General features: G+C 42.4%; 1 protein-coding gene across 3 annotated transcripts; it reads right to left on the bottom strand.

Moving 5' to 3' along the window:
* SEPHS1 (selenophosphate synthetase 1) lies at positions 1 to 26,792 on the bottom strand. 3 transcript variants are annotated; one of them, XM_073328733.2, is made up of 9 exons: positions 26,689 to 26,792; positions 23,125 to 23,383; positions 20,286 to 20,389; positions 14,297 to 14,404; positions 13,115 to 13,269; positions 12,110 to 12,200; positions 8,430 to 8,529; positions 5,677 to 5,889; positions 1 to 1,249 (listed from the first exon to the last, which is right to left on the bottom strand). In XM_073328733.2, the coding sequence occupies exons 2-9, from the start codon at positions 23,315 to 23,317 to the stop codon at positions 1,035 to 1,037; spliced, it is 1,179 nt and encodes a 392-aa protein (XP_073184834.1). In that variant the 5' UTR covers positions 23,318 to 23,383; positions 26,689 to 26,792; the 3' UTR covers positions 1 to 1,034. The 3 variants fall into 3 exon arrangements, with proteins under 3 accessions (XP_073184834.1, XP_078707309.1, XP_073184830.1); XM_078851183.1 differs by lacking the exon at positions 26,689 to 26,792 and adding an exon at positions 25,839 to 26,459 and having other exon boundaries at positions 5,677 to 5,853; XM_073328729.2 differs by lacking the exon at positions 26,689 to 26,792 and adding an exon at positions 25,839 to 26,457.
* Between the last annotated feature and the right edge of the window lie 88 nt (positions 26,793 to 26,880).

The raw sequence follows: 26,880 nt of genomic DNA, 5'->3' as shown, positions 1-26,880 counted from the left end.
GCAAAGTTGGCAATGTAGATTTTAAACACAGATCACAGAAGCGTTCACAAAAGGTATTTGAGCAAAGAACAAAAATACTAAAAATATACTAAACAGCTGCTGATTTTAAACAAAAAAAAGGCTTGTAATCACTATACAAAATGTAAAATGTATTAAACACTACCATCCACAGAACAGAGGTTTGTTTTTAAAGTGATTATATTTAAAAATTATTTGTGTAGTTAATTATATAGTGAATTGTAAATGAATATTATACAGAAAAGTCCTTTTGGTTTGCAATTCCTTTGTTGCACTATAGCATATCCAATCACGTTGCAAAACTGAGCAATTATTGTTTTTTCCTTACTATCAATAAAGAAAACAATTATTGATAATACAGTAAATATTGTCAGGTCTACAAATAATGAAATTAAAATTTCTCCTTCAACTGTGAAGTGCTTTCCATGCAAAGTTAGCACTTGATTGTTTAACAGTGTGCGCTACCAAGCAACGTCCAGGGTTGTAGATGCTGTCGAGTAAAACTAAACTTTACAAATCAAAGACTGAATGGAATCATGCAACCCTCTTACTACTTGAGTATACCCACTGTGTCACCTATCAATTTACTGCCTTTCCAGAATATCATTCAAGGCATCCAAAATTAGACAATGATAAATATACATATAATGAAAGGACACACACTGCTATTTGACACTACTACTGGTAATGTCTGTGCTACGTGAAAGCACCTTTAAAAAGAGCCTATGCGGCAAGAGATAAGTGTCTAAAGATTCAAAATGAATCAACAGTATTGGATAACAATATAATTCTCAACTCAGAAGCTGCCTCAAGATTAGGTGCATCTTCAGTTAATGTAACAGGAAAAAAAGGCAATGGATTTTATTTTATTAATTGTATCCACTCAAACTGACCTAAGGCCATCAGATGTGCAGACACATTGAAGTTTTTTTTTTTCTTTTTACAGTTCTTTAAATTGTAGGATGATAAAGGAATAGATCTATTTAAAAACAAAACAAATAGCTATTTTATCTAGATTAAGAAGTGGCACCAGGTGTCGGGTTCACGTTTTGAGTGGCCACTTGTGGTGCAACTTCAATGATTCGTGGTTTATCTATTATTCTGGCAGTACGATTGCCCTTCTCTACAATCCCAATAATCCATGCTTGGTGACCCTCGCCGTATTTCGGAGATTTGATCTCGGCGCAGAAACGTGCTGCCTGTTCACGTGGTAGACAGATAAGGAGACCTCCTGCAAAGAAAAAGGATCAGCATATTAACTTTTGGTTGCATTTCAACATCAAAACATTTAGAACCTGACCCTGCAGCCCCTATTCAGGCAAACTCTTATTGACTTTATAGGTTCTCTGGCAGAATAAGGACAGCAGAAGATGATTTGGTGGAGGTCTTTCTGCTGTCACTGTAAAACATGAAATTTACTGTTAAATTTATGGTTATAAATAATGTAAGTGTAACCAAATACGCACTGCAAAAGTTAGCAACATGCTAAGGACAACAAAAGATATATTGAAACACAAAGGCATTACAAAACAACAACAAATATTGCAACTCACCCCTACTAAAAATTCACATATAATCATTATGATGAATAATGGGCCCTATTCTGATACCCTGACTCCCATGTGCATAGCACCTTAATCCTCAAATAATTCCACTGAGTTCACTGGAACCTCTCACGGAGTAAGGTGCCGTTCAAGGTGAGTAAAGGTGTCAGAATGTGACCCAAAGTACTTTGTGGTCCAGGTATGTGGTCCAGGTATGACCCTACAAGTCTTGCTCAGTCTCTCTGATTTTCGTAGGGTTGCTTATGTGAATAGCGTTTTCAAATATACAGTCTTCTCCACAAAACCCTCTCCCACACGCTCATTATTGATTGAAAATAATATTGTTTGCTAATGAAAGCAGCATATTTAACATTCACTTAGTAAAAATAGGAAAACCGTGGTACTTCAACACCTTTCTTCCAACTATTACTTGCAAGACCATCCTTTTTCAGTGCATTGAAAGGTACTGGAATGGATTTTTGGAGATCTGGGTTCTTCCTGTGAGACCTTGGGCATGGTAATTAATCTCTCTGCACCTCAGTTTCTTATGTGTAAAAAGCTGAAAATACTTCCCACCTCATCGTGCTGTTGTGAAGACAAATCTAATAGTGTATGTGAAGTGATCAGATTTTATGGCAATAAGTGCCATAAAAAGATCTGTAAATAAGTTGATTTTACTAATCAAACCTCACAGCACCTGATGATAGGAAAGAGACATATAGGAATTGATATGTTATTAAAACAACTACCGCATTCAGTACATAGCAATCTCACACAACCCTCTGGTACAGAAAATGGATAGTCCCTGAAGACTTTAGCCAGGGCACTCCTACTCTTATGAAAAGTGCCACAGTATCTTAAAAAGAAAAGGAGGACTTGTGGCACCTTAGAGACCAACAAATTTATTTGAGCATAAGCTTCTGTGAGCTACAGCTCACTTCATCGGATGCATCCAATGTTCAATGCATCCGATGAAGTGAGCTGTAGCTCACGGAAGCTTATGCTCAAATAAATTGGTTAGTCTCTAAGGTGCCACAAGTCCTCCTTTTCTTTTTGCGAATACAGACTAACACGGCTGCTACTCTGAAACAGTATCTTAAGTGACCAGAAATAGTAAAGACTTTGGGTCTCATGTCTAATCTAGGATGGCACATCCAGCAGCACAATGCCCACTATCATCATAGCAGGTCACTGATTTAGAAGAGACCCTGGGAGAAGAGCACCATCTACTGAATCACCCACAAACATTCCAGCAGTACACAGGAGTTTCTTTGAGCTCTTTTAAAAGTGTGCCAATCCTACTTATCTTGTGTGATCTTATGGATCACAGCTTGTAGGGGTATAGCTGCAGGCTAATAGCATGCCATGGACTTTAGATTTTTTTTTTTGTGCATACTGAATATCTTCATGTACAAGATGCTCTTCCGATATATGCACAAAGGGAAAGAAATTACATGAAACAGAAACCATCTTTAATTTAAGGCTGCAGAAGAAGCAGCTTTTCAATAGTAGTGGTAATTAAAAAATAATATATGTAAACATTATTTCTAGGTGCAATGTGGACTCACTATGTCTGCTACACATGAAAACACCTACATCTCCCAGGCATTTGAAGATATTCACTCTTCTGTGCCTATCTTTTAAACAAAAGCAGAAAGGCAAAAAACACCATGATGTTTAAACTACTCCAAACATAATGGGCCAAATTAACCCCTACGGGAAGCAAGTGCTATTCCCATAGAAGTCTCTGGTTCAAATTCAGTTACTTCATTGGTCATGCAAATGGGTCAAAGAATAAGTTTAAATAATAAAACAACATAACTTGCATTTGGCATTCAGTGAACAACTTGCGTACCAATTGAACAAAAGGGAGGAGTGGTGGGAAGTACAGCAGGACAAATGATCAATAAAGGTATAAGGAAGTAACCTGCACTCATCAATTTTCCCCCTCAGCCCCTCCTGTTAGTTGCCTATCCTGCTATCGTATGCCAATGATAAATCTACCTTATGATCTTTAGAAATAGAAATGTCATAAGTTGAGGCTATTTGCAAGTTTCCACTGAAAACAGTTCTCATCTGAACACCCCCCATAATGTGCTGGCCAAGTATACGTCACCAACGCCTATGTGTTATTAAAGTCATGCCACCCTAACACCGGTGTTGGTGGATACTCAAGAAACATCAGTTATGAGTGCTTTCCATCATTTGCTGTACTCTGCTACAAAAATCTGTTTACAAAATATGAAGCTACAGAGGTAATATTTCAGGAAATTTAAGAAAACAACGGGTAACTGCTCCAATTATCCTGCTAGTAAATACAGGAAATGCTACAAATATCCATGAAGTTCAATTCACATGTTCTGTAACACCTGTCAAATCCAAGTCCATAAATACGTGGAAAACTGGCAAGAGGTATTCAAGCAACATCCATCCACATCTACACTGAATGTAAATAATTGTGGAGAAGCCATTTGAAAGGAATTCATGACAGAGTTTAAGAGACAGCTTATGCTCAAATAAATTGGTTAGTCTCTAAGGTGCTACTAGTACTCCTACCTTCCTTATGAATCATCTAATTTGTTTTCCAGGGTTTCATCTTTTCTAGAAAAAGACAGTGCTGGCCCAAGGTGTGGGATGGACGGCGCTGAGACAGAAGTGCTCTATTCACAGAGCAGGGATAGCGCAGGGGCCAGTATTCCACAGCCTCTCACTCATGAGGGAAGCGCATCAAAGAGTAAGGTAGTTCAATTCAGTCTCCATTCCGTGTTTGGTCTCTCTGTAACTGCTAACTAAGGTGGCAATTAGTCCCATTTGAGGTGGTGTTTGTTATGCAGATATCTGTCCACCAAGAAAGGGACTCAGACTAGCAAACACATTCATGTAGATCCCCAGACAGCCACCACATGATATTTTTCATCTGTACTGACTGGGTCTGGTTTTGAACTCTTGAAAGGGATCATATTCCATATCCTAAACATCTGAACCACAAAGTCTCCCCAGGACAGAGCTTCTCTTTAAACACTTATGGCTAAAAAACAATTGAACATATTACAGTAAGTTGCATATTCACTAGGCAGTTTATAGCTCTCATTGGGATACCTCTTTCCAGATCTTCAGACTAAGTTTTTCTTTCAGGGGCCCTCTTTCTGCAGAGAACTTGAATAATACTTTTGGGGGGAGGGAGGGAGGGCGAGAGCGTGTGTAAAGAAACAGAACGGGAGACCAAGAGGAAAAATGACGTAGAGAAACTTCAAGGAGAAGAAAAGAGCTCTTATTCTGAGAGGCTATATGGCCAGGGAATTAACAAGATACAGAGTTGTTTACCTCCTGGTCTCCAGTTCAAATGCACCTCTAGGAGGTAGTGACCAAAAGTTGGTGCCACCTGATGGCTGTTTAGAGGTTTATGTGAAATGAATTTGGTTTTATCAGCCTAATTTCTAATAGATGAATGCAAATAGGACAAAATCATCACTACAATCTGCATCTTACTTGACAGACTCTAGAGAGACCAAGTATTGAATGGCTCTTAGAGATTGAATTCCTTTCTCACTACTAATGATAGTATCTCCAGGTCAGGTTTGTGACACATTCACAGGGCAGTGGGAGAATAAACCTGCACTGTTGATGCTTGTGCTATGTATGGATAGAGTGACAGCTTTAGTCTCTGGGGTTGGCAATCCAGCACTAAAATTCATATACAGATTTATAAAAGAAAAATACAGAATACTTATTTGATTGGCAGTAGCACTGTAGGCAGTATTACTTTTGAGAAAATGCAGTGCTGGCTATGAACAAATTCAAATATTCACTGATCTGTAATTTTAAAAGAAATAAAATTTTAAAGAAATTCAGAACCATCACTAACTGTAAATGCTAAATGTTTCAGATATTCCCCACAAGAGGTTTTTAAAATACAGTATTTCATAAGGGAGAAGAGAGGCACATTCAAAATAGTTTGGTGGTTTGTTCACAGGCTGAAAAAGTTAATTGTGAGCAGCTGTATGGCTAACACTCTTATCAGCCTGGTAACACCATTCAGAACTCAACACATGGTGTTTGTAGCTACACATCTGGAATAATGTGAAATTCTGAAGGGAAAAAATAAGTCACTCACCTGACGTCTCAGGACAAGTCCCATGCATGAGGCCAAACATATTGCCACATGCTTTGCTAACTGCAGCCATCTTGGCTAGGACAGGAAGGTTATGGATAACGAAGGACACCTCATTTCGTTGTTGTTTGGCTAGATTCTGTGCATGCCCCAGGATTCCAAATCCTGTGATATCTGTAGCTGCATGTGCATTGAAAGTGTGCATGAGTCCAGCAGCTTGACAAGAAAAAACAAACAGGGAAAGTAACATTTATACAGTATGACAGAGAATTAAAATGGTGTTACAGACCTTTAAAAATAAATATCTAGCCTCCCTGCTCGAATAAAAACCATCCAGCTTCAAATCTTTCAGTAGAAGAGGCAGTTAAAACATAGGGACAACAGAAATTCACAGGTACTGAGCAGATTCTCTTTAAACATTTGATTTGACTGTTGGTTTTTCAGTGTAATTAAATACAGCAAAAGATCATTTTAAATTGAATTATATTTATGAGCATGTTATATAAAAAGTGCTAATGGTGCCAGATCCAAGTTTCCCCCAGCATTTGGGGATGAGGTGTTGAGTGCCCCGGGTTTTGGCTTGGCCCATTAGCTGTAAAGTTCAGGATTCAGACTGAATTGGTTTGTTGGTTTCAAAATTTACTTCAGAACTTTTAACATGAGACCTGCGTGTTGCATTTCGAGGGCTTAGAGAAGAGAACATGTACAGGTCAGGCAGTACAGACAGACAAGCAGAGCCAACTCCATAATGTTCCAGCCTCCCAATCTAGGCATTCACGGAATCCTTGAGCATTTGTAATTGCCAAGCTCCTGGCCAGTAGAAAGAAACTTCCATGTGCAGGACAATAGCTTTAGTTAAGAGCGGTTTAAATGCTGTTGAAGGTGACCTACAAAGGGGAGCGAGAAAAATGTTTTGCCCTCTAAGAACTTTCTGATGTATGAACAAGATTTGAGAGGGGTTTTTTAACATTAGAAATCCAGGTCATATAGTCTATTTTTTCCTGGAACAGGAGGGCAAGTACCAGGGAAGTAAAATCTGAGAAAATGAGAGGAGAAAAGATTTTTAAGCATCCCAACACCCTCCATTAAAGCTTAAAAAACTCCCATATTCAGTTTTATCCCCCTCCAGAAAGATGTCCAACAAAAAATAGGGCCACACTGCTTGCTATTTCTATGGTAACAATTTTTTTTAAAAAGCCCCAAACACTAAAGGAAAGAATTGACATACCACTTTTCCCAGCAGGAAAAAAGGAGCGGGCGGGGGCGGGGAAGCAAGAAAATGAGATGGGGGGAAGGGGAAGAAGTGGCGCAAGGGGAAAAGATCCTGAAACAAAATTTTGAATTCAAAACAAATGAAAAACATCATTTATTTGAAAAGTTTTTGTGAAAATTAAAATTTAAAGTTTTGACCACCCCTACTGTCAGGGCATCAGAGAAACGCAAAATAAAAAAAAAAGCAAAGCAGCAGCACAGACCCCAATTTCCCTTAAGAGAATATTTTAACTCAGGGGTTCTCAACCTTTTTTCCCCTGAGGCCACCCCAATATTCTATAAAAATTCCAGGGCCCAGCCGATGTGGAGGGGGGTGGAGGGTGCCTTGGGTAGAAGTGTAGTTTGACTTCCATATTGTGGGGGCAGGGCCTGGCGGGGCTTGGGCCAGCTGTGTCTGGCAGGGCCTGGGGAAGAGTGTGCCACCTCCACCCCCTGACTCACCTCAGCAGGCCACCTAGCCTGTCTGGGCTGGGGGGACGGGAATGGGACACAATCAAAAATTATAAACTCAGAGGGGGGAATGCTAGCTCAAAAAGTTTGCAAACTGCTCAGGGTGCAGGCAAGGGGTAGCTAGGGGCCATGTGCAACGAGGGCTGTTGGTAGCTAGGGGCTGTATATAGGCAAGTGGGTAGCTGAGGGTGGAGGGAGAGGGGTAGTTAGGGTCTGTGTGTCAGGAGGGGCCCCCCCTGCATTTGCTGCTCCCCGAGGGCTCTGCCAGCCCCGGAGCCAGGTACCCTCACCTGGGTGGCTCTTACTGTCTGCATGAGCAGTCAAACAGGGCTGGGAGCTGAGGAGCAGCTGCAACCCTGGACCCCAGCAGCAGGAGATGGGAGAACGCCGCAGCTGCCCACTCCATGGCACCAGACAGAGCAGCACCTGCCCTGCCCTGCTCGGCTCCAGCCTCCACTCTGGCCGGGGGACGGGGCCTTGGGGGTGCTGGGGGACAGGGAGGAGGAGGGGGAGCTGACCCCAGGATTGCCCCACTCTGCTTAAGGCACTGCAATTTGTGGGAGCAATCCCCTCCCCCACCATGCTCCCCGCATCTTCGCCCATGGGCTTGGGGCTTCAGCCCTGGCGGGGGCACCAGGACTCCAGGATTCAGCCCTGCACCTCTGGGCTTTAGCCCTGCAGGAAGTGCTGACGCTTGGGGCTCCAGGCTTCAGCCATGGGCCCCATGGACCCCCTGAAACAGCTCACAGCTCCCATGGGACCACAGAACCCCAATTGAGAAACGCTGCTCTAACTCATGTTATTTACTTCACTCACCAGGAAAATGTTCATCTCAAGCACCATTTGTGCCTTTGCTATATAATTAACCAGGGTCTTTTTAATCTTGCTTCATGAACATTGAATAGATTAAAGATGAGAGGCTGAGCTGATGTAGCTTATTTCCCCACAGCAGACAGCTGAAATTAAATGTGGAAAGCAAACCCAAACCCAAACCAAAACAACCTAGACCTCTAGGGCATTCTCATTCTTCATACCTGTTCTGTTGAGCCTTGCCATGTTCATCATTGCCTCCTGGTATGCTAGCTCCACATCTTCTTGAGTTACCACTAGCTTTATTTTATTCCATTTTTCTGGCTATTGGTGGAAGGAGAGGCATGATTTAGTTTATTTTCTTAGTTTTGTGGATGTGTGTTTTAAAATGCATTCAAATTTATGCAACTTTAATCCAGGATGTACTTCCACTTCTTGAATGTTTAAAACGTTAGCCCTTTAAAAATTAAACTAAACTAAAGTCAATGATATTTTACTAATGTCTTTACGTTTGCAGAAATATAAAACAAGTTTCTCCATTTATATTTGGTTACCCTGTTGTGCCTAGATATTGCAGTTCATAGGGCATTGTATTTAAAGATTTATTAGACACAACATTTAAGTGCTGTACACATTTTACACTGCCCTCTGTGGGCAGATGCAGTCGGGTAATCTATCCTCTAAATACCTCCCTCTGAGAGAACTAATGCAGGATTAAAAGAGATGCACCTTACAACATGCCCCAACATCTAGCAAACCAAGGCACTTTTGGACAAAAAGGGAATAATTCCACAGCTGGCAACTCTCCACCAAGAAGGCTGGGCCACCAGTACCCAAGAGGTCAACCCTCAGGACTGACAGCAAGAGTTTCAAATGATCTTTCATTGTTTCCTCAGTTCTGAGCACTGTAGGGGAGAGCATGCTCTCATTGTAGCAAGCTGGGATCATATCATCCTGTAAGGTTCACCTCCATTTTAAAGTTACCTTCCTTTTTCCAAACATTTTCATAGATTTATTCCACATTCCATCCTTTTCTAACATCATGTGTTAACAACAACTTGTATTTATATAGTGCCTTTCATCCCAAACAATCCCAAAACACTTCACGAACGGATACTCAATAAACAGAGAACTTAATTCATTACTGGAAATAATGCCACATCTACATTAACAGTTGATTTAGATCAGAAGGGACCATTATGATCATCTAGTCTGACCTCCTGCACAACGCAGGCCACAGAATTTCACCCACCACTCCTACAAAAAAAAACCTCACACCTATATCTGTGCTATTGAAGTCCTCAAATAGTAGTTTAAAGACTTCAAGGAGCAGAGAATCCTCCAGCAAGTGACCTGTGCCCCATGCTACAGAGGAAGGCGAAAAACCTCCAGGGCCTCTTCCAATCTGCCCTGGAGGAAAATTCCTTCCCAACCCCAAATATGGCGATCAGCTAAACCCTGAGCATATGGGCAAGATTCATCAGCCAGATACTACAGAAAATTCTTTCCTCGGTAACTCAGATCTCACCCCATCTAATAGCCCATCACAGGCCATTGGGCCTATTTCCCATGAATATTTAGTTATCAAAACCATGTTATCCCATCATACCATCTCCTCCATAAACTTATCGAGTTTAATCTTAAAGCCAGATAGATCTTTTGCCCTCACTGCTTCCCTTGGAAGGCTATTCCAAAACTTCACTCCTCTGATGGTTTAAAACCTTCGTCCAATTTCTAGTCTAAATTTCCTAGTGGCCAGTTTATATCCATTTGTTCTTGTGTCCACATTGGTACTGAGCTTAAATAATTCCTCTCCCTCTCTAGTATTTATCCCTTTGTAGTGTTGCTCTGAACTGTTTGAAACAAAACAGGATTAAGACTGGAAGTGAAAAGCATATGTAATGAAAAACCAGGGGAGAGAATTGGAATAGATGAAAATATAATTTTCCAAGCTGGAATCTGGTCAGGACATTGCGATTAACACTCTTATAAGAAGATCTACACAATCATTAATAACCACTAGTGGACACTGGTAGTAACCAATATCTGAAGGAGAGTACTTTTCAGAGCACTGGTTTGGTAATGACTCAAGAGAATTCCACCTACCAATATCATTACCACCACCACTTCCTGTAGCACACAGTTTCATTTGAAAGTTCTCCCAATCAAGGACTGACCTATCTTAGATATCTGCAAGTCAGAGCAATCCCACTCCATGCTCTTCAATCTTTGCTCCACTCCCTGCGACTACACAACTGAGGGAAGAAGATGTGGGCTGCAATCTTCCCTGCATCATTTCCTATCTTCAACTCTCACTCTAAAAATCTTCCTTTTCATTTTTGCCTATGAATGACACAAAGCCCACTCATATTTCCTAATACAGCATCCTTCCATTTCATTATCCCTGTAGCGATACTCTGCAAGAACCTTTCACTACTTCTTTACCACATTTAATGTTTTCGCTCACTTTTTACTCTGTAATCAATCTCCATATTCAAGCTTTCCTTTCTTTCCTGTACAAAAGTTGCTGTACCATACAGTCTCTCTTCAAAGCATTTTCTGGTACTAAAGAATCTATTTATATAAGTAATAATCCTTTAGAAGCTTTATATATAGATAAATATGATGGGTAATCTCTGTTTTCTCTTCTTTTTAAAAAAAGAACAAAAAAGCTGGTGCAATCTCAACAGAATTTTTCTTTTGCTTAAAGATATACACGGATTTCCTTTCTGCCTCTGTTTTTCACAGCAGAAAGTGCTTTGGTTGACAGTCAAGGAAAATTAAAAGTACTTGAAGTATGTGGCACTTCAGAATAGCCTTCATTTGTGAGTCTGTACCTCAGTGAAACAGGTCAATAAGTGAGATTATGGTCAGAAAAGAGACCATAAAAAGGTCATCTTGCTGTTTCATGTTTATTTCCCACCAATGACTTTTACATTAGGTATTTTCTCTGAGGCTCCCCATCCTGAGATTGGATTGGCATGGGTGGGACGCTGCAGCTACGCAGATTGTAAGATCAGACCTTAGATCTTCTTTTACAAATTTAAGAGAGAAAATAAGTGTTTTCTAGCTGCCCATTCTTCAGACTCAATCTAGGCTCTATGGGGGGGGAGGGGGAGGAATCAAGCTAGTTTCCCGCCCCACACTCCCTTTGCTGAAAAGAGATTCTGGAATTAGAATACATCTGGCAATTTAGTGGCTGACACCCCAGGCAAATTAGATATCGGCTCACTTTTCTGCCAGTCTATTGGCTCTGCAGTCCCCATAATAGTAAAAATGCATCTTTTTAAAATGCAAACTAAGCAGTGGTAATTCTGAAGACATACAATGAGAGCCAAATCACAAACAGATGCTCATTTTACAATCACTTTTCAGTTCAGTAGCTACGTTTGCCTTAAGTACATATGGAAATATTTCCACGTACATAGTGCAACTATCGATATTTTCTTAAACTCAAAGTGTAATATATGGACTGTAGAGATATTTCCATGTACCCACATACAGAAAATCCATGAACATTGGGTGAAATCCTGGCCCTACTGAAGTCAACGTGGCCAGTAATTCACCCAGGATGTCAAGTCATTGCTTTGTTCATTGACAGGCATCCAGATCCAGTTTTTTTTTTTGTTATTAATCATGTTATTAATCATGTACAGTAGTGCCTAAGGACCAACCAAAAATGGACCCCATTGTGCTAGGCACTGTACAAACAGAGTAGCAGACAATCCCTGCCTGGAAGAACTTGTAATCTAAACCCAAAAGGCAGACACAGGGTGTGGGGAAAGCGATAAGACAGCAATCCCCTTAAATACTACTTAAACTAGAGAGTGTTCCAATTTAAAAATGTTGTGGCCCTTCATGCAATATCACTGACACTTCATCCCATTCTAAGCAGTTTACTCACAATATCTAGCCATTGGTGGACAGCTACAGCCACTTGCGTTCCCAAGGGTTTAGTCAACACAAGCACATCTCCTGGCACTGCATTGTCTGGCCTGCAAACAAAGTGTTCACATATTAATTACAAAGTGAAGTTTACACTTGAATAGGAGTATTAGGTTGGAAATTATATTTTCACAGTACCATACATTCCATTGCACTTAAAATTGATATTTTTAGAAGACATATACAACTTAAAAAACCCCCATCTAATTACCCTGTGGGTTTTGCTGTCACAGAATATTATCGAGGCAGAGAGCTTATGAATATATTTAAAAGGAGATTATATCTTCATATAAAGGATAGTGCCTGCAGTTGCATAAGATCATGCATTTTTTCCTATTAAGTTGTTGGGTACATTAGGACAGAAGAAACAAAGGACATGTTATCAGTCCTCATAATTCAAGGCATACGTGAATCACCAGCTGGGGGCAGGGGGAAATTCCTTCTTATGGTATAATACTCCACACAGGGAAGGAGTATTATACCTTCCTCCATAGCATTCAACATTGGCCAATGTTGGACACAAGGTAATAGATAGCCTGAAAACTGTAAGCACAGCACTGGTGTGACATTTGTGTTCTTTACTTCAGATACCATTTAAAAAAAAACAAAACACATCAGCATCCTGACCAGTTTTTAAAAGCCAGGCTATCCATCTCCAACTATCATTCAGATATAAAGATTCCAAAGTTTAAATTTTCCTCTTGAAGGAGCATATATGAGCACAACATATCAGAAATGAAACACTCTTTTTGAAAAAGCAAACCAGTGCAAGAAAGATGTTGGCAGCAATCTTAGATATCTCTAAGGTATCCATCACAAGAGTACCCAAGTACTGAGAAAATACATCTTTATTCATCAGGAAAAATTAAAATAAAGAACATGATATGGTATTAAAAAGGAAGATACACTTTTATTTAACCCTTTGATATGGCACCATGCAATTTTGTTCAGTGATTTAACTTACATTATAAATTCATTAGGCTGACAGACTGTAGTGGCCACTCCTCCTAAAACAATCCAAGGATTTAACACTGTTTGGCCACCAGTCACAGATGTTCCTGCCTCTTCCGCTGCATCTTTGAAACCCTGGATAATTAGAGGCATCACTTTGTCCCTTTCCTATAGATCAAAGTACAGAGGTCAGAGTTTCATTTTAGCAGTGTCTACTCATTTCACAACAGGATCAGGGCGTTAGGAACTCAATCCAGCTCCCACTGAAGTCCACAGCAAGATTCTCATTCAGCAGAAGCTGGATCAAGCCCTAAAAAAAAACATTAGTCTCCAGCAACTGACATTCCACACAGTACTGTCATGGATTCACAGTTCCTTGTAAAATGTTGAAGGAACATCCCCAAAAGGTCACACAGGAGCTAAAAAAGCTGGGACATGAACCAAGGATCACATAGATCCAAGTCTCTGCTCCTTATGGACTGAAAAAAGTTCTGCAAATTCAGATCATCCTTCTGTTTAATCTGGTGCAGCCCACAGCATGCTAGTGCCATAGGGGAAAGAGGAATTTGGCCGCTGGTCCCTGAAAAAGATTGCTCTCTATTCTTTGCTTCCCACTATCCCACCCAGCTGAGCAACCACAGGGTCCCAGGTCATTTCTTCCTCCAAGAGGGCAGCTCTTGTTCTGCCCTGCCATCTGCCACAGGTGCTGGTAGTTTCCAAAAATCCACCTCACTTTCTTTGGCACCAGATCAGTAGTGCTTCAAAGGAAGCATCACAACAGCTGGCCCAAAAGACCCCAGAGAGTACCTATACAAGTTCTTATACCACACCTATCAACATGGTATTCAAGAGTTGTCTCAGGCCCCTACCGTACAGGGCTGAGCAGGAACAGGGACACTGTTTGGGAGAAGACAACTAAAGTACTGGCAGAAAATGTGCAGCCAGAGAAGAGCTGTTCAGGACCAGCCTGTTGGCAAGCAGACACAGAAGTCCTATCAATATGCAAGTAACTGATTCTTAGGAGTAGCATTCTATGAAACCACGCACCGAGCCCCTTTTTAAAAAGGCCCAAAACTTTGAGGAAAAAAGCATTAACATGTATACTACAAAGCTAAATGATCATTTAGGGTAACACACTGTGGGAGGTGTAGTTATTTGGGTTCATTTGTTTCACAGTAATCATCATGGACCTTACCCTATCTGTCATTTTATTACTGATTCCAAGGAGCATCAACATGTTGTCACATTCTGTGACCCCCATAGCATAAAGGTCACTTAGGACATTGGCACAGGCTATACGTCCCTGCAAAGAAACAAAGACAAAAAAATCCAGATCAGTATTTCCATATGTTTAGATAACGCTTCACATGAACAGGACAGTTCTAGTCTTTAACACATGGTTATACTCTGAGATTGTAAAACTGGCATGTTCTCACTCCACAGACCTGCTCCCTGCCTCCACTCTAAATCAGAGCTTCTCTCTTTAATAACAATGTGCCCAGTTCCTCCATACCTCCACTGAAGTCAATGGAGCAATAATATGCCAATTTACATCAGCTGAGGATCTAGCCCCATAAGTTTATATTGCTTTCTGATTCTGTTAGCCCTCCAGAACCAGCATAGCTATGAGGCAGTGAGTTGGATTCTAATCCTTATTTTGCATTATCTCAGAATTGTTTACTAAGTTCCCATCAGTTATACCTGTGCAAAACTACAGATGGAAATGCAGAGATATCACTCAGAACATAATGCAGTTATGCAGACGTAACCGAAGGCCTATTTAGCCTACAAAACAGTTTTTGTAAGAATGTAGAGAGCAGAGAGGAGATAGCAAAAACTCCTTGATGAGGAAACAGAGCTGAAGACACTGAGCTCTCTGATGAAGAACATGCCCAGTTGGAAGGGATGTCAAAACAAAACAAGCCTACATCATCAGCCAAATTCTGTTCTCAATTACATTGGTGTAGGTCTGGGATAACTCCACAGGCTTTAATAAAGTACTCCTGGGGGGATTCTGCGCGACTGCGCACCCGCAAAAACAGCTCCCTCCCCGCAGAATTCCTGCAGAAAATGGCAGGCAAACAAAGAGAAATATTGTGCATATAATTTTTAATTTTTGGCACAGAATTTTAAATTTTTTGGCGCAGAATTTCCTCAGGAGTAATAAAATTAATCTGGATTTACAACTATAGAGATGGAACAGAATCTGACCCTATATTTTTAATATCCATTTTTCTGCAATTTCCCCAAAACCTTAATATGATAAAAATAACTGCTCCACATATTTAAACACAACAGTTTGGGCCAAAGGAAAAAAAATCCTAGATAGAAAGCAGAGAAAAAAAATATTTAAACTAAAGTGCAAATCTTCATTGTAAGAGTTATATTAGAATGCAAGCTCTTTAGAGCAAAGACCATGACACTCACTTTGCTAGAAGGTGCCCAGCTCATCTTTTGAGCATACTGTTTTACACCATACAATCTGACCACAATGGACCATCATCCCACTTCAGCTACACACACAGAGCTCCCCACTGAGGTTAGCGGGGCTCTCTGCATATATCTGAAACTGGAATATAATTGAGTATTTTAAATTATTTAAAAGGCTTGCTCACTATGCACACTAAATGGCTCCAAGGAGACCCACTGCTAGTTTTGTAAGAACTAGAACTTGTAAGAGTCCTTGTGGCACCTTAGAGACTAACAAATATATTTGGGCATAAGCTTTTGTAAGGAGGCTCGAACATGTCATTTTCCTTTCTGTACTGGGATTATCAAACTATTAAGCATTATCTTCAGTGTTTACCAAGCAAGCTGCTAGTTTATGCTCTCTTAAGAACAAGAGATAAGGTTTTCAAAACCACAATGACAACAGTTCTCTGGTCTAATGGTAGGAGGTCAATGCAATACCCTGCCAATAGGTAAAACCCCCAGGGAGACACACTCAGGAATTGCAGATCTCAAGTCTGAGAAAACTGAGGTGGAGAAAAACTTGGCAACACACGTACTTTGCCTCCAGTATTGGCAAACACCAGAAGGTTCATAATTGTGGTTAGCCTGGGTACAAGTGTCCAAGCTCTTGGATGTTTATCTGGGGCTTCACCCTGCAAACCTTTAGCCATATGATTAGTCCCACTGAAACAAATGATCTACTTTTAGGAGTAAGGACAACTCATGAAAACAAAGCTCTCTTCTGCTCCTGTACTTAAAACATGCCTCTCTCATATTGCATGAGGGGCTTGTAAAAGACTCCGCCTATTATTTAGGCTCCTCCCAACACTTCCCATTAGAAGAGCTGTTTTCAATTGCTTATAATAGGGGTGGGAAAAATTTTTGGGCTGAGGGCCACTTTAGGCTTGCAAAACTGTACGGAGGGCCGGGTAGGGAAGGCTGTGCCTCCCCAAACAGCCTGGCCCCCTCCCACTTCCCGCCCCCCTCCGAACCTCCGACCCATCCAACCCCCCCTGCTCATTGTCCCCTGACCACCCCTTCCCGGGACCCCGCCCCTAACCGCCCCCCCTCCTAACCGAACCCCCCTATCCAACCCCCGGCTCCAACCCCTATCCACACCCCTGCCCCGACAGGCCCCCCGGGACCCCTGACCCAGTCAACCCCGACCCCTTGTCCCCTGACCGCTCCCTCCCAAGACCCCCATCCCTAACTGCCCGCCCAAGACCCCACCCCCATCCAACCCGCCCTGCTCCCTGCCCCCCCCCGGACCCTGCCCCTCCCGCTCCCTGTCTCCTGACCGCATCCCCTCCCAAACTTTCACCCAATCCAACTGTCCCCTGACTGCCCCCCAGGACCTCCTGCCCCTTATCCAACTCCCCCCACCCCCTTACCATGCCACGTAGAGCAGCAGGACAGGCCTGGGAGGTGGGCAGGCGCAAGCAGCTCTGCTCGCGCAGTGGCATGGCTGCGGGGAGGGGGAAGTGAGGGAGGGGCCGGGGGCTAGCCTCCCCGGCTGGGAGCTCAGGAGCCAGGCAGGACGGTCCCGCGGGCCGGATATGGCCCACGGGCTGTAGTTTGCCCACCTCTGGCTTATAACTTTGTCAAACTATAACCATTTGGACTGAAACTCTGCATGCCTTGTATCTGCCTCAGGCTGAATGTTGGAAAATTTCAGCCAAAATGGTTCAGCCATTTCCAAAAATAAGGCTACAAAAAATGTTGTTTTGTCCACGTTAAAAAATTATTGCAACTCTTACTTCGAAATGATCTAGCATCCCCATGCTTTGAAGCAAGGACTTGAAATTTGGCAGCAGGGGGTGGCCTTTGTGTCAGAGATGAGCCTTTTGCTAACCATATGCTAACCAAAAATCCACCCGAATTTGTCCCCGTTATAAGCCCTTGGAAGAAAAATATATATATAACTGCTTGCACATGCTGAGTAGAGTATTCCTGAAGCTTATCAATTAAAATGTCCAAAGATTCTGTCCTCTATCCCCTCACAGTTCCTAATATTACTCAGACTGCACATCATGTGTTATCCTCACAGAGCAACTGCCCGTGATTCAACTCAGGGCTACGTGGACTCATGAGGCTTTTCCCTGTAATGGTTGCTCCAGGCTGGGGTGAGGCCAATCACCGGAGCTAACACTACGGCACCTATTTCTCCTTTCAGTGCCCCCAAGGAGTCATGGAGGAGTAAGCCATCTGATTCAAATACAGATAGGAGGGAAAGGAGCAAATTCAGACAAGGAATATGGTAAGACTGGAACTGTAGGGTAGGGAGAGGAGGGAGGTGAGACTTTGAGCCAGGTGGCTTGGAGGCAGAGAGAACTTTGAGATTGGAGGGGGAGCTGGGTGGAGGGAGACTGGGGCTACCTGGACAAGAAGACAGACTCGAAACCAGTGTGTGTGGTGGGAGAGGAGATACACATCTTACAAGGAGCTGGGGTTCAGATGGAAAACTGGGAATAGCCAGGCAAAGAGACTGGCACAAGGAGACATGGAGGGGATGGGAGGAGAAACAGACGGATGAGGAGCCAGCAGTGGGAAAACTGGGACTTGCTGGACAAGGATACTGGGACTGGGTGTGGGAAAGGGGAAAGACCGGGAGTCAGGGGGAAACTGGAACTCTGAGGGTGCCCATAGGGGGAGGCTAGGATGGGCTGAACAAGGAGACTGGGGTGAGATGTCTGAGGAGCAGAGACTTAGACTGGAACAAGGAATTAGGAGTTGAGAAGAGATAGAACTGGGACAGGTTGGAAAGGATGAGACAGAAAGGGGTCAAACTTGGGGGAAATGGTCGGAAGAGTCAGCGCCCACACAAGACCCCCCTCTCCAGGGCCTGGAATGGAACCCAAGATTCCGTAGTCTCACTGTTCTTCTGCTGTCAGCAAATACCTAGGAAATCCACTGACAAAGTGTGTCTCATGCCCCTCTAGTGCTGGTCCACACAGAGCTTTGACAACCTACTATTATATCAGTTACTCCATTAGTTCAAGCGGCAGAGATCTGCATGGTGGATCCAAAGGTTCCAACTCTGCTGATAAACCGCAAGGGTGTCATTATGAAGCCACATGATGGAATTTGCTTTTTCATTATATATTTTTTAAAAACCTAGAAAATCACACACAAACTTTGTTTAAAGAACACTAGTAAAGGGGCAATGCGTGTCTTTAAGTACGCTGACCCCACTCTAAGTACATTGCCTTTTTAAGTAGATCAACAAGTTGAGACAGCAGCTGCTGCCAGCAAGCTCCCTCGGTCCTGAGCCCTGTTGTGTCCCCACCCTGCTCTGTGGAGATGGGGTACAGGAGCAGGGGGACAGGGACACCCTGACATCAGCACCCCTCTTCCCTCCCTCTCCCGGACAGCAAGCAGGAGGCTACCAGGAGCAGCTCCAAGGCAACAGGCAGGAGCAGCACAGGGCAGTGAGGGGAGGAACACCTGAACTGACTGAAATTGATAGCCTGCTGGGCAGCTGCCACACAGGGAACTTAGGGGAGCTGTTGGGGGGGCTGCTGGCCCACCCTGGTTCCAATCCCTCCCAGCTAGATCCAACAGGCTGCTCTTCCTGCAAGCAGTGGACAAAGCAGGCGGCTGCCAAACCATGTTATAAAGGAGCATTGTGCAACTTTAAATGAGCATGTTCTCTAATTGATCAGTGATTTAACAATGAAACAACCATAACCGGGCCAACGTTAAGTGAGGAGTTACTGTATGCGATCGTGTTATTAAAGACTGTAGCATAATGCATATGCTCAAGAGAGATGTATTAAGATTGCACAGGCAACCTTAATTCAGGCATTTCCTAACTTTTGAGTGCTTGACTTTCCAACCTTAATAATGGTCTTTAAAAAAATTTTTTGGTGTATAATACGGATCACCACCAGTGCAAATAGCACTGTAAAAACACATGCATCTCTTTTGTCAGAGAAGCAGTAATATAATCTGAGTACAGAACTGGAAACCAGCCGCGAATCCTAATCCAGTTACCGTTCCTGGACTTTAATCCTCACTCTGCCACTGACTTGCTACATAACCTTGGACAAGTCATGTAGGCCCAAATCCTCAAAGCTATTTAGGCACCTAATGTGCCTAAGTACCTGTGAGGATCTGGGCCATAATCTCTCTCAACCTCAATTTCTCCATCTGCAAGGTGGAGACAATAAAAAGAAGTGTTGGGGAGACTAGTGATTTTGCAAAGAGCTCTGAAGTTGAAGAGTGCAATATAATTGCCAAGTATGATTATTTAGGCTCTTCCAGTCCTGCAATTTTATCTAATCATTTCAGAAGCCCAGAAAACATCCTAATTGGAATTTGGTTCCCTGAGTAGGTCAGAGGATAAGAGGGCTTTCTACTTAATCTGAACCAGTTTGCCCAGTGCCTCACAGAGAACCCCATTTCCCTTGACAGCACTTTTCCAACGAAAGTGACTCACTGAATAGCAGTAGGGGGCAGCTTTGTTTTTAATCTTAGCTATTCTCCAGACATTCCCACCTTTAGAAAGCATTGCTGCAACTGCATTGGCAAATATGGGAATGACACGGGAGCGGAAATATGAAAGAGTTTCTTTGTCTCATACATATCTCTGAGAGACACAGAGCATGACAAACCAACCAGTGCAATGGCTGATTGTACAAGACAGCAAGTTCTCACCAGCGTAGACAACTCAGATTAATGAAAGCAAAAACCAAAGCCAGCGATACATGTAATTGCAAATTCAGGCAACTTACCATCATATAAGGGTCATCCACAATGGGATAAATGTAATCTGTTGTCTGGACCAAAGACAAACCACCATGTCTTAAAGGAATGACACAAGTGTCCATCCCAATTCCTGCAAGGACAGGAAACCATCAATCAACTGAATAATTTATTTATCCCTTAGATGACTGAAATTCTCAATAAAAGGGAATTTGTAAAACAGGCCTATGAAACACAAGCCACGGCCAAAGGAGCAACCACCACGATTTTGTTCCTCAGGAGGTATATTGTAAACAAATGAAACAAACTAAGATGAAGAAAAACTTGAGAATGGGACAAGAAACTGAAGTGGGAAAGCTATATATGTAAGAGCTAAACATCCATGAGTTACAATCTAATGCAATTTAATAATGTATGGCAAGTTTAATTATGATGGGGGTTTCTTCTTTTTTGAAGATGTTTGCCCTGTATTATATCATTCTGGGGGGAAACCTGGCAGGTGTTCAAGTTTGCTAGGTGGCTGTTCTCGGACCACCTTGCCAAAACATTATAACAGTAGTTTTAATCTTCAGTAATAATTTACCACAATCATCACGGCAAACCACAAAGGCACGTAGCCTCCTTGCAGATCAAGCACAAAGCTTTTGGTACCCACGAGATCACTGACTGCATAGCAGCATTCCTTGGTAAACAAGCTTTGTAATCCATTGGTCTTCCATCCTAATAAACCCATACCAAGAAAAATGCTGAAACTGAACTACTCTGACGGAAGTGGTTGGCTATATAGCCTCAATATATACTTTCCCCACTTTGAAAAAAAATGCTAAATGTGCTACAGTCCACCTCTTAGGTCCTCATTCGGCAAGCTGATTCATGCACGTGGACCCTCTGTAATTGTGTGAAGCTCTACTGATCTCAGTGCGGTTTCACAGGGGCAAAACATTCTGCCATACATAACAGCTCAGAGGATTAGGGCCTGAGTGTCCAAATCTGCAATCTCCTACTCATGCAAGTATTCCTGACTGCATTTGGGACTACTCTGAGTGAGTCATAACTACTTGTGAGAGTAGGGCCCAATTCTGCAAATCCTATTCCTCCCTAACAGCATCTTAGAAGTACCATCCATACACACGGATAAGGAAGTCACTGGCCTTCTTTTAAAGCACAAAAGATCAAAAGAAATACTGCCAAATGCATTTCTTGATGCATTTGTTAAAGGGATATTCATCTTAAAGCACATTTTAAAAAGACTTAGCAAGTCTATTAATAACACAGGTGAGAAAACTAAGTTTTGAAAATTCCTTCCAGCTTTTAACTTATTTTCCCTCCCCCCATTTATTGTTGCCCATTCATAAGGTTGAACAATAAAAACTAAACTAGCAATTTCAGTGTTGTTTACAGCCAGTTTTGCTTTCTAGCCCTCATGAAACAACAGTCGGTTGAAAAACTGCAGAGGACTAATTAAATCCAATTAAACAAGCACCCTTTTTTTTTTTTTAAAAAAAACTCATGAAAACATTTCTATTATTTAAAAAAAGGTGCCACACAAAAATTAAATTTTGGGCCAAAATGAGATCAGAGCGTCTCTTATCATGGGTCCTCTTAAATTATATTGCCACTGAGCCTCAAACACAATTACTTCATAGATATATTTCATACAAAGATTGCCCTTGTTTAAGTGGGAACATTGGCTTTCTACTGATTTTCACAGATTCTGCCCTCTTTGGGAAAACCATGTTGTGACCTGTTAGTCTAATAAGGGTTATCTAGTTACATTAAAATTGTTTAAAGTGAGCTCACTGTATGCCAGATTAAATAATAGTAAAATATTTAAAAAAAAACACCAAACAACTAAGTTGATAAGCCTGAAGTGGAAGAATTTCTAAAATTTGCACTGTGGAGACGAGGTTAAATACACGGTGCTAAACAAACAGATGAACGGAATTAAAAACCTGTGATTAAACATTTTGTCTTAACTAATTTATCTGTATCAATATTAGGTACTGTAGCTGGTATCAAAATTCCCACACGCACCCTGTTCCCTGTGAAGGTTGCTTCTGCAGGTTACTTTTCTGTTCTCCTTGCATCACTATGCAAATACCAAAGAGAAAGCAAATCTGGCAAGAGCCATATAGGTCTTGTAGAGACAGCCTTTCCCATGAAACCTCTACAGGGAGAACAGAAAAGTTATAAAGAACATGACACAATGAGAGGACTGAAAGACTGATTTCCCCCCCCCCCCAACCGCCCTCCCCCTTTTGGCTCACAACAGTGGATTCAATTTAGAAATGAAGGCAGGCTAAATTTGGGAACTGGATAATTATTTACAATCAATTCTCAGTTTCACTTTGAGTCAGAAAATAAACTGTTCAATATTTTAGGGGGAAAATCCACAACTATAGTCATAGTACTGTTTCAGAATTATCTATTTTGCATTCACCAAGGAAATACTAAAATGGATACAGTTGTTTTTAGAAATCAATTGTTACTATTTTGGTTACTGAACTTCCACATAATTCATGTACAGAATCTATTAGTGAAAAAGACTATTGTTCTTCTCATATTATAAGCTCTCTCTACTTTTAGAGTCATTTCATTGCTCCTTTTTTCCCCTTCATAGTTAAGTGCTTTGCAGAAAGGATATGAATAATTGCAGTACAAAATTATTTTTCTTGTACAGCAAGATGACAACTGCAGGTTTATCCCTCGCATTTCTGGACACAATCCCTATCTTGTTAATGTATATGCATCGGACAACACCTTAATTTTAAATTAAAATAAACTAATAGGCTAACAGCTAACTTGATCTACTGTTTATGAAACAGGGAAATAGCAGTATCGCTTGTTACTAGAGAAACAAATACTCACCCAACCTGGGCATAACTGCTCCCAGAAACTGTTCATCTTCTTGAAAATGGTTTTCTTGTAGGGACTCAAGCAGTTTCTGTAAAACATCCTGAGGCACTTTACAGCCTGTGCCTTTAAGTTCAGTGAATCGAGTCAGACGGAAGCTCTTGTCCAGTTCATAAGTTTCTGGATTAAAGGACTCCCGAACAGACATGGTTCTGAATGCTACCTCCCCCCCCACCTTGAGCAAGCGTATTTGTTGGTTTCTCTGCTGATCAACCTAGTTAGAAAAATTGAGAACATTAGAAAATTCTTAGAACCTACAAGACAACAAGTTAGTGTATGTACTGTAAATAATATCAAAATATTAATGTAGAGGTTTTTGGGAGGGATCTTTTTGTTGTTTCCCCCCCTCCACTTTACTTATTTTAAAAAAAAAAAAAAAAAAGGCAAAACAAAACATCAAGCAGACATCATCTGTTACAATAGGAGGGTATATCCCACAGATAAGCTTCCTGAGGCTACAAGGGAATGGTTCCTCTTCCATCTTCTGACATTTAAACTGCAACATTGTCAGGCCAGTCAGAGGAATTATATGACTTTTCCCCTACAGTTATGCCACACCAGTGTTTAATTAAAAAAAAAAAAAGTCTACAGACCCCATTTAACAGAGAGAGAGAGAGAGAGAGAGAGAAATAAGCGTTACAGTTTTAGTTACTGGGAACAATCCCTAAGAGGAGCCTTAGGCCCTGATCCTGCAACATGCTCAGGCATAGGGGTCTTTGTACACTAAGGCTTTGTATACAATGGAACTTTGTCAGCAAAACTTTTGTCGTTTGGGGTGTTAAAAAAAAACAAAAAAACGAACAAAGCCCAAACGACAAAAGTTTTGCAGACGAAAAGCGCCAGTGTGAACACTGCTTTGTCGACAGGATAAAGCTACCGCCGCTTGTTGGGAGAAGAGCTCTCTCCTGCCGACAAACAGCAGCTACAAAAGGTGTGTAGTGTAGACAAAGCTTAAGCTCATTGCAAGATCAGAACCTTAGGCAATAGCCTCTTTATTTCAAACTCAGTTCTGGTATAAGAGGGCACAACTCATTTAGAGTCAGCAGAAATACACCTGTTCACACCAGCAGTATATTTTCCCTAGAAGACCTATGTGCTCGTAATATAAAGCATTACGAAGGGAAAACATTTAATCAGGATATTTCCTCTAAAAGCATATTTTATGATGTTCATACCCGAAAGCTGTTCAATAGAAACAGAGTTCATGCCTCTCAGGACTTTTTTTGGAACTGAACATACGTAATCAGAGTAAACCGCCCATTAGAAAGTTAATGTAAAAAGAGACTGATGAAATTCATTTAATAAAATTCTTAACAATGCACATCTAATTTTAGAACTCTTTTTCCACTCCGAGTCAGACATACAACACACTCCAAAACTAATAAGAGGCCAAACTGAAGCGTTTAACTTTTACATCAGAATGGTGGGGATATGATGCCATTTATCTTTCTTGGAGAAAAATCTTTCCTGGAATTATTTAAAGTGACCTACATACAGTAGTGTCTTAGAAAGCAAATGTCATGCCTATCAAAAGGGTTCAACAGGCAGTACTGACTGACTGCTGATCATGTTGTTACTGGGTTCAGCTGAAAAGTTCAACACCACTACTGGCCTCTACTCAGTTCGTTTGGTACCATTCAAAAAAAAAAAAAAATCATCTACAGCCTTATGCAACTGGGTCCCCCAGTATACAGCTTATCAGAAGGCTGCTTCCTAAAAAGTTCTACAAACTCTCAGGGATGTTATTTTATTGACTATGGTATAGAATGGCAATTCAAGTTTTAAAGTCCCTGAAAATTTCTGATTAGGAACTGAACTCCTCTTTACAGTGTTTTCCCTCCTTCCCTGGGAGGCGTGTCACTTATTTAAAACAAATCTTCAAAAACCCAAGCTTGGGCAATAATCCAAGCTCTCATTACAAGAACGTGTCTTGGATGAGCAATGCATTTGGGTTGTAACTTTTGTCTTCAATGCAAGACAATAAGGACTAGCAATCAGAGAGGATACTAACTAGAAAACAACCTGTCGAGAGAAGTAGGAGAAAAAACTGGCTTTTAATGGAAAAATATTTTTTGATATTTTCCAGAAAAATTGTAAAAAATAGCGTTTTCCAAGTGGGGAAACATTTCCCTTCACTTACCGGAACACTGGTGTATTCTTAGCACCCCCTATCCACTTCTATAGGAAAGGATTTAGAGGCCAAAGGCAACAAGCAGAACTTTTTGCATAGTCTTGAGCACGAATACACGCACTGATATATATTCCCTGATTTTAAAAATAAACGTTGGACTAGACAAGTGACAAAGTTATTTAGTTAAAAACCTCAATATGGAAAGGAGCACAAAAGACTTTGATGAAGATCTGAATGTGCTGCGTGCAATAATTTCGTACACTGCCATGGAAGCAACCTTACAAGATCCAATTTCATGTGACTTTTGGCACCCTGCACAAACATGCATTTCTAGCATTCAGTGTATTTGTAAAATAAACAACCCTCCCCATTAGAACAAATCCCCCCCATACTCCAGATGTTTGTTACTTTAAAACAATGACAAATATTAAAAGATAGAGTTTAACCCTTGCCACTCTACAACCCTGACCTTAAATAAAAATGTACGTTGGAGGGTGGCAAGGAAAAAAATGACGGCAGAACAGGACCAGATACCTACCCAAAATAAACCCAAGGACAGGGAATAGCAACACAAGTGAGGGGCATCTACAAGGCGAAGAACTGCAACAAGCATTTCTCCATGGAGTGTAGCGCAGAGGGCTGTGGAGAGACATGGCTCTGGGACACCTTAAATTTCAAGCTGCTGCCTTTAAAGGAAAGCAAGGGCCTCTACTGCTGCTCTTTGTGCAGCCGTGTGGGAGCCTTAGCTGGCTGTGCACAGGAAAGAACCGTGCACACAGAAATCCCCTTCTATCCCCCCAAAGGAGGCTCCTACTAACAGAGCTTTGCAAGGGGTGGGGGGAGAGAACGATCTCCCTTACACACGAAATTATTAGCAGCAAAAGTGCGGGGAGAAGGGGGGAGGCAGGTAAAATGTCAGCAGAAGCAGAGTTAACCCTTCGCTGGAAGCAGAACTGCAGGGGCAGCGTTTAAAGGCGAAGAGGCGCAGCCGCCCCCCATTGCCGCCGCAGCCCCGGGGAGGGCGCGGAGGGGATGGAACGTTCCCCGGGCGCGGCGCGCGCCAGGCTCCCCGGCCAGGGGACTCCACGGCGCGGGGCCCCAGCGGCAGCAAAAATGTCGGCGGGTGAAAAATTTAACCCATCGCCTGCCGGCCTCGGCGCCGAGACTTTTTTAAAGCGGCCCCGGCGGCGCCTCGCATCCCCTTCCCCCGCCCCCCCCGCGGCCGGGCTCAGGGGCTGGGGCCAGGCATGCCCCGTGCGCCCCGGCCGGCCGGCCAGCGCAGCGCGGGGAGCCCGCTCCCAGTGCGGGGCCGGGTGTTTAACGGCGGAGGCGGATTCCCCTTTAAATCTCCCCGCTTGCCCCCCCCCCTCCCCAGGTCTCCCTCTTACCGGCTCGCTCCTCGCCCTCCCTCCGCCTCCTCCCGCGAACGGGACTCCCAACCCAGTCCCACAATGCACCGGGCGCGCCGGGCTCCCTCAGCGCCGCCTGAATGAAAATGTCGCCGCCGCCGCCGCCGCCGGGCGCGGGGGATGACACCCGCCCCCCCCACCACGATCCCTCTCCTGGCTCCACGCCCCATG

This window comes from Lepidochelys kempii, chromosome 1 (assembly GCF_965140285.1).
Source record: "Lepidochelys kempii isolate rLepKem1 chromosome 1, rLepKem1.hap1, whole genome shotgun sequence".
Classification (NCBI taxonomy): Eukaryota; Metazoa; Chordata; order Testudines; family Cheloniidae; genus Lepidochelys; species Lepidochelys kempii.
The sequence above is the reverse complement of the archived record's forward strand: the minus strand, read 5'-3'. Positions and strand labels throughout refer to the sequence as shown.

Excerpts from the sequence above, each read along its gene's own strand:
- SEPHS1 (XM_073328729.2), bottom strand. The coding sequence starts at position 25,913 with ATGCTTGTTGCAGTTCTTCGCCTTGTAGATGCCCCTCACTTGTGTTGC. Across the intron at positions 12,201-13,114 it reads CAGCCTAATGAATTTATAAT|GCCAGACAATGCAGTGCCAG; the intron begins GTAAGTTAAATC and ends CTTTGTTTGCAG. Across the intron at positions 1,250-5,676 it reads GACTTGTCCTGAGACGTCAG|GAGGTCTCCTTATCTGTCTA; the intron begins GTGAGTGACTTA and ends TTTTCTTTGCAG.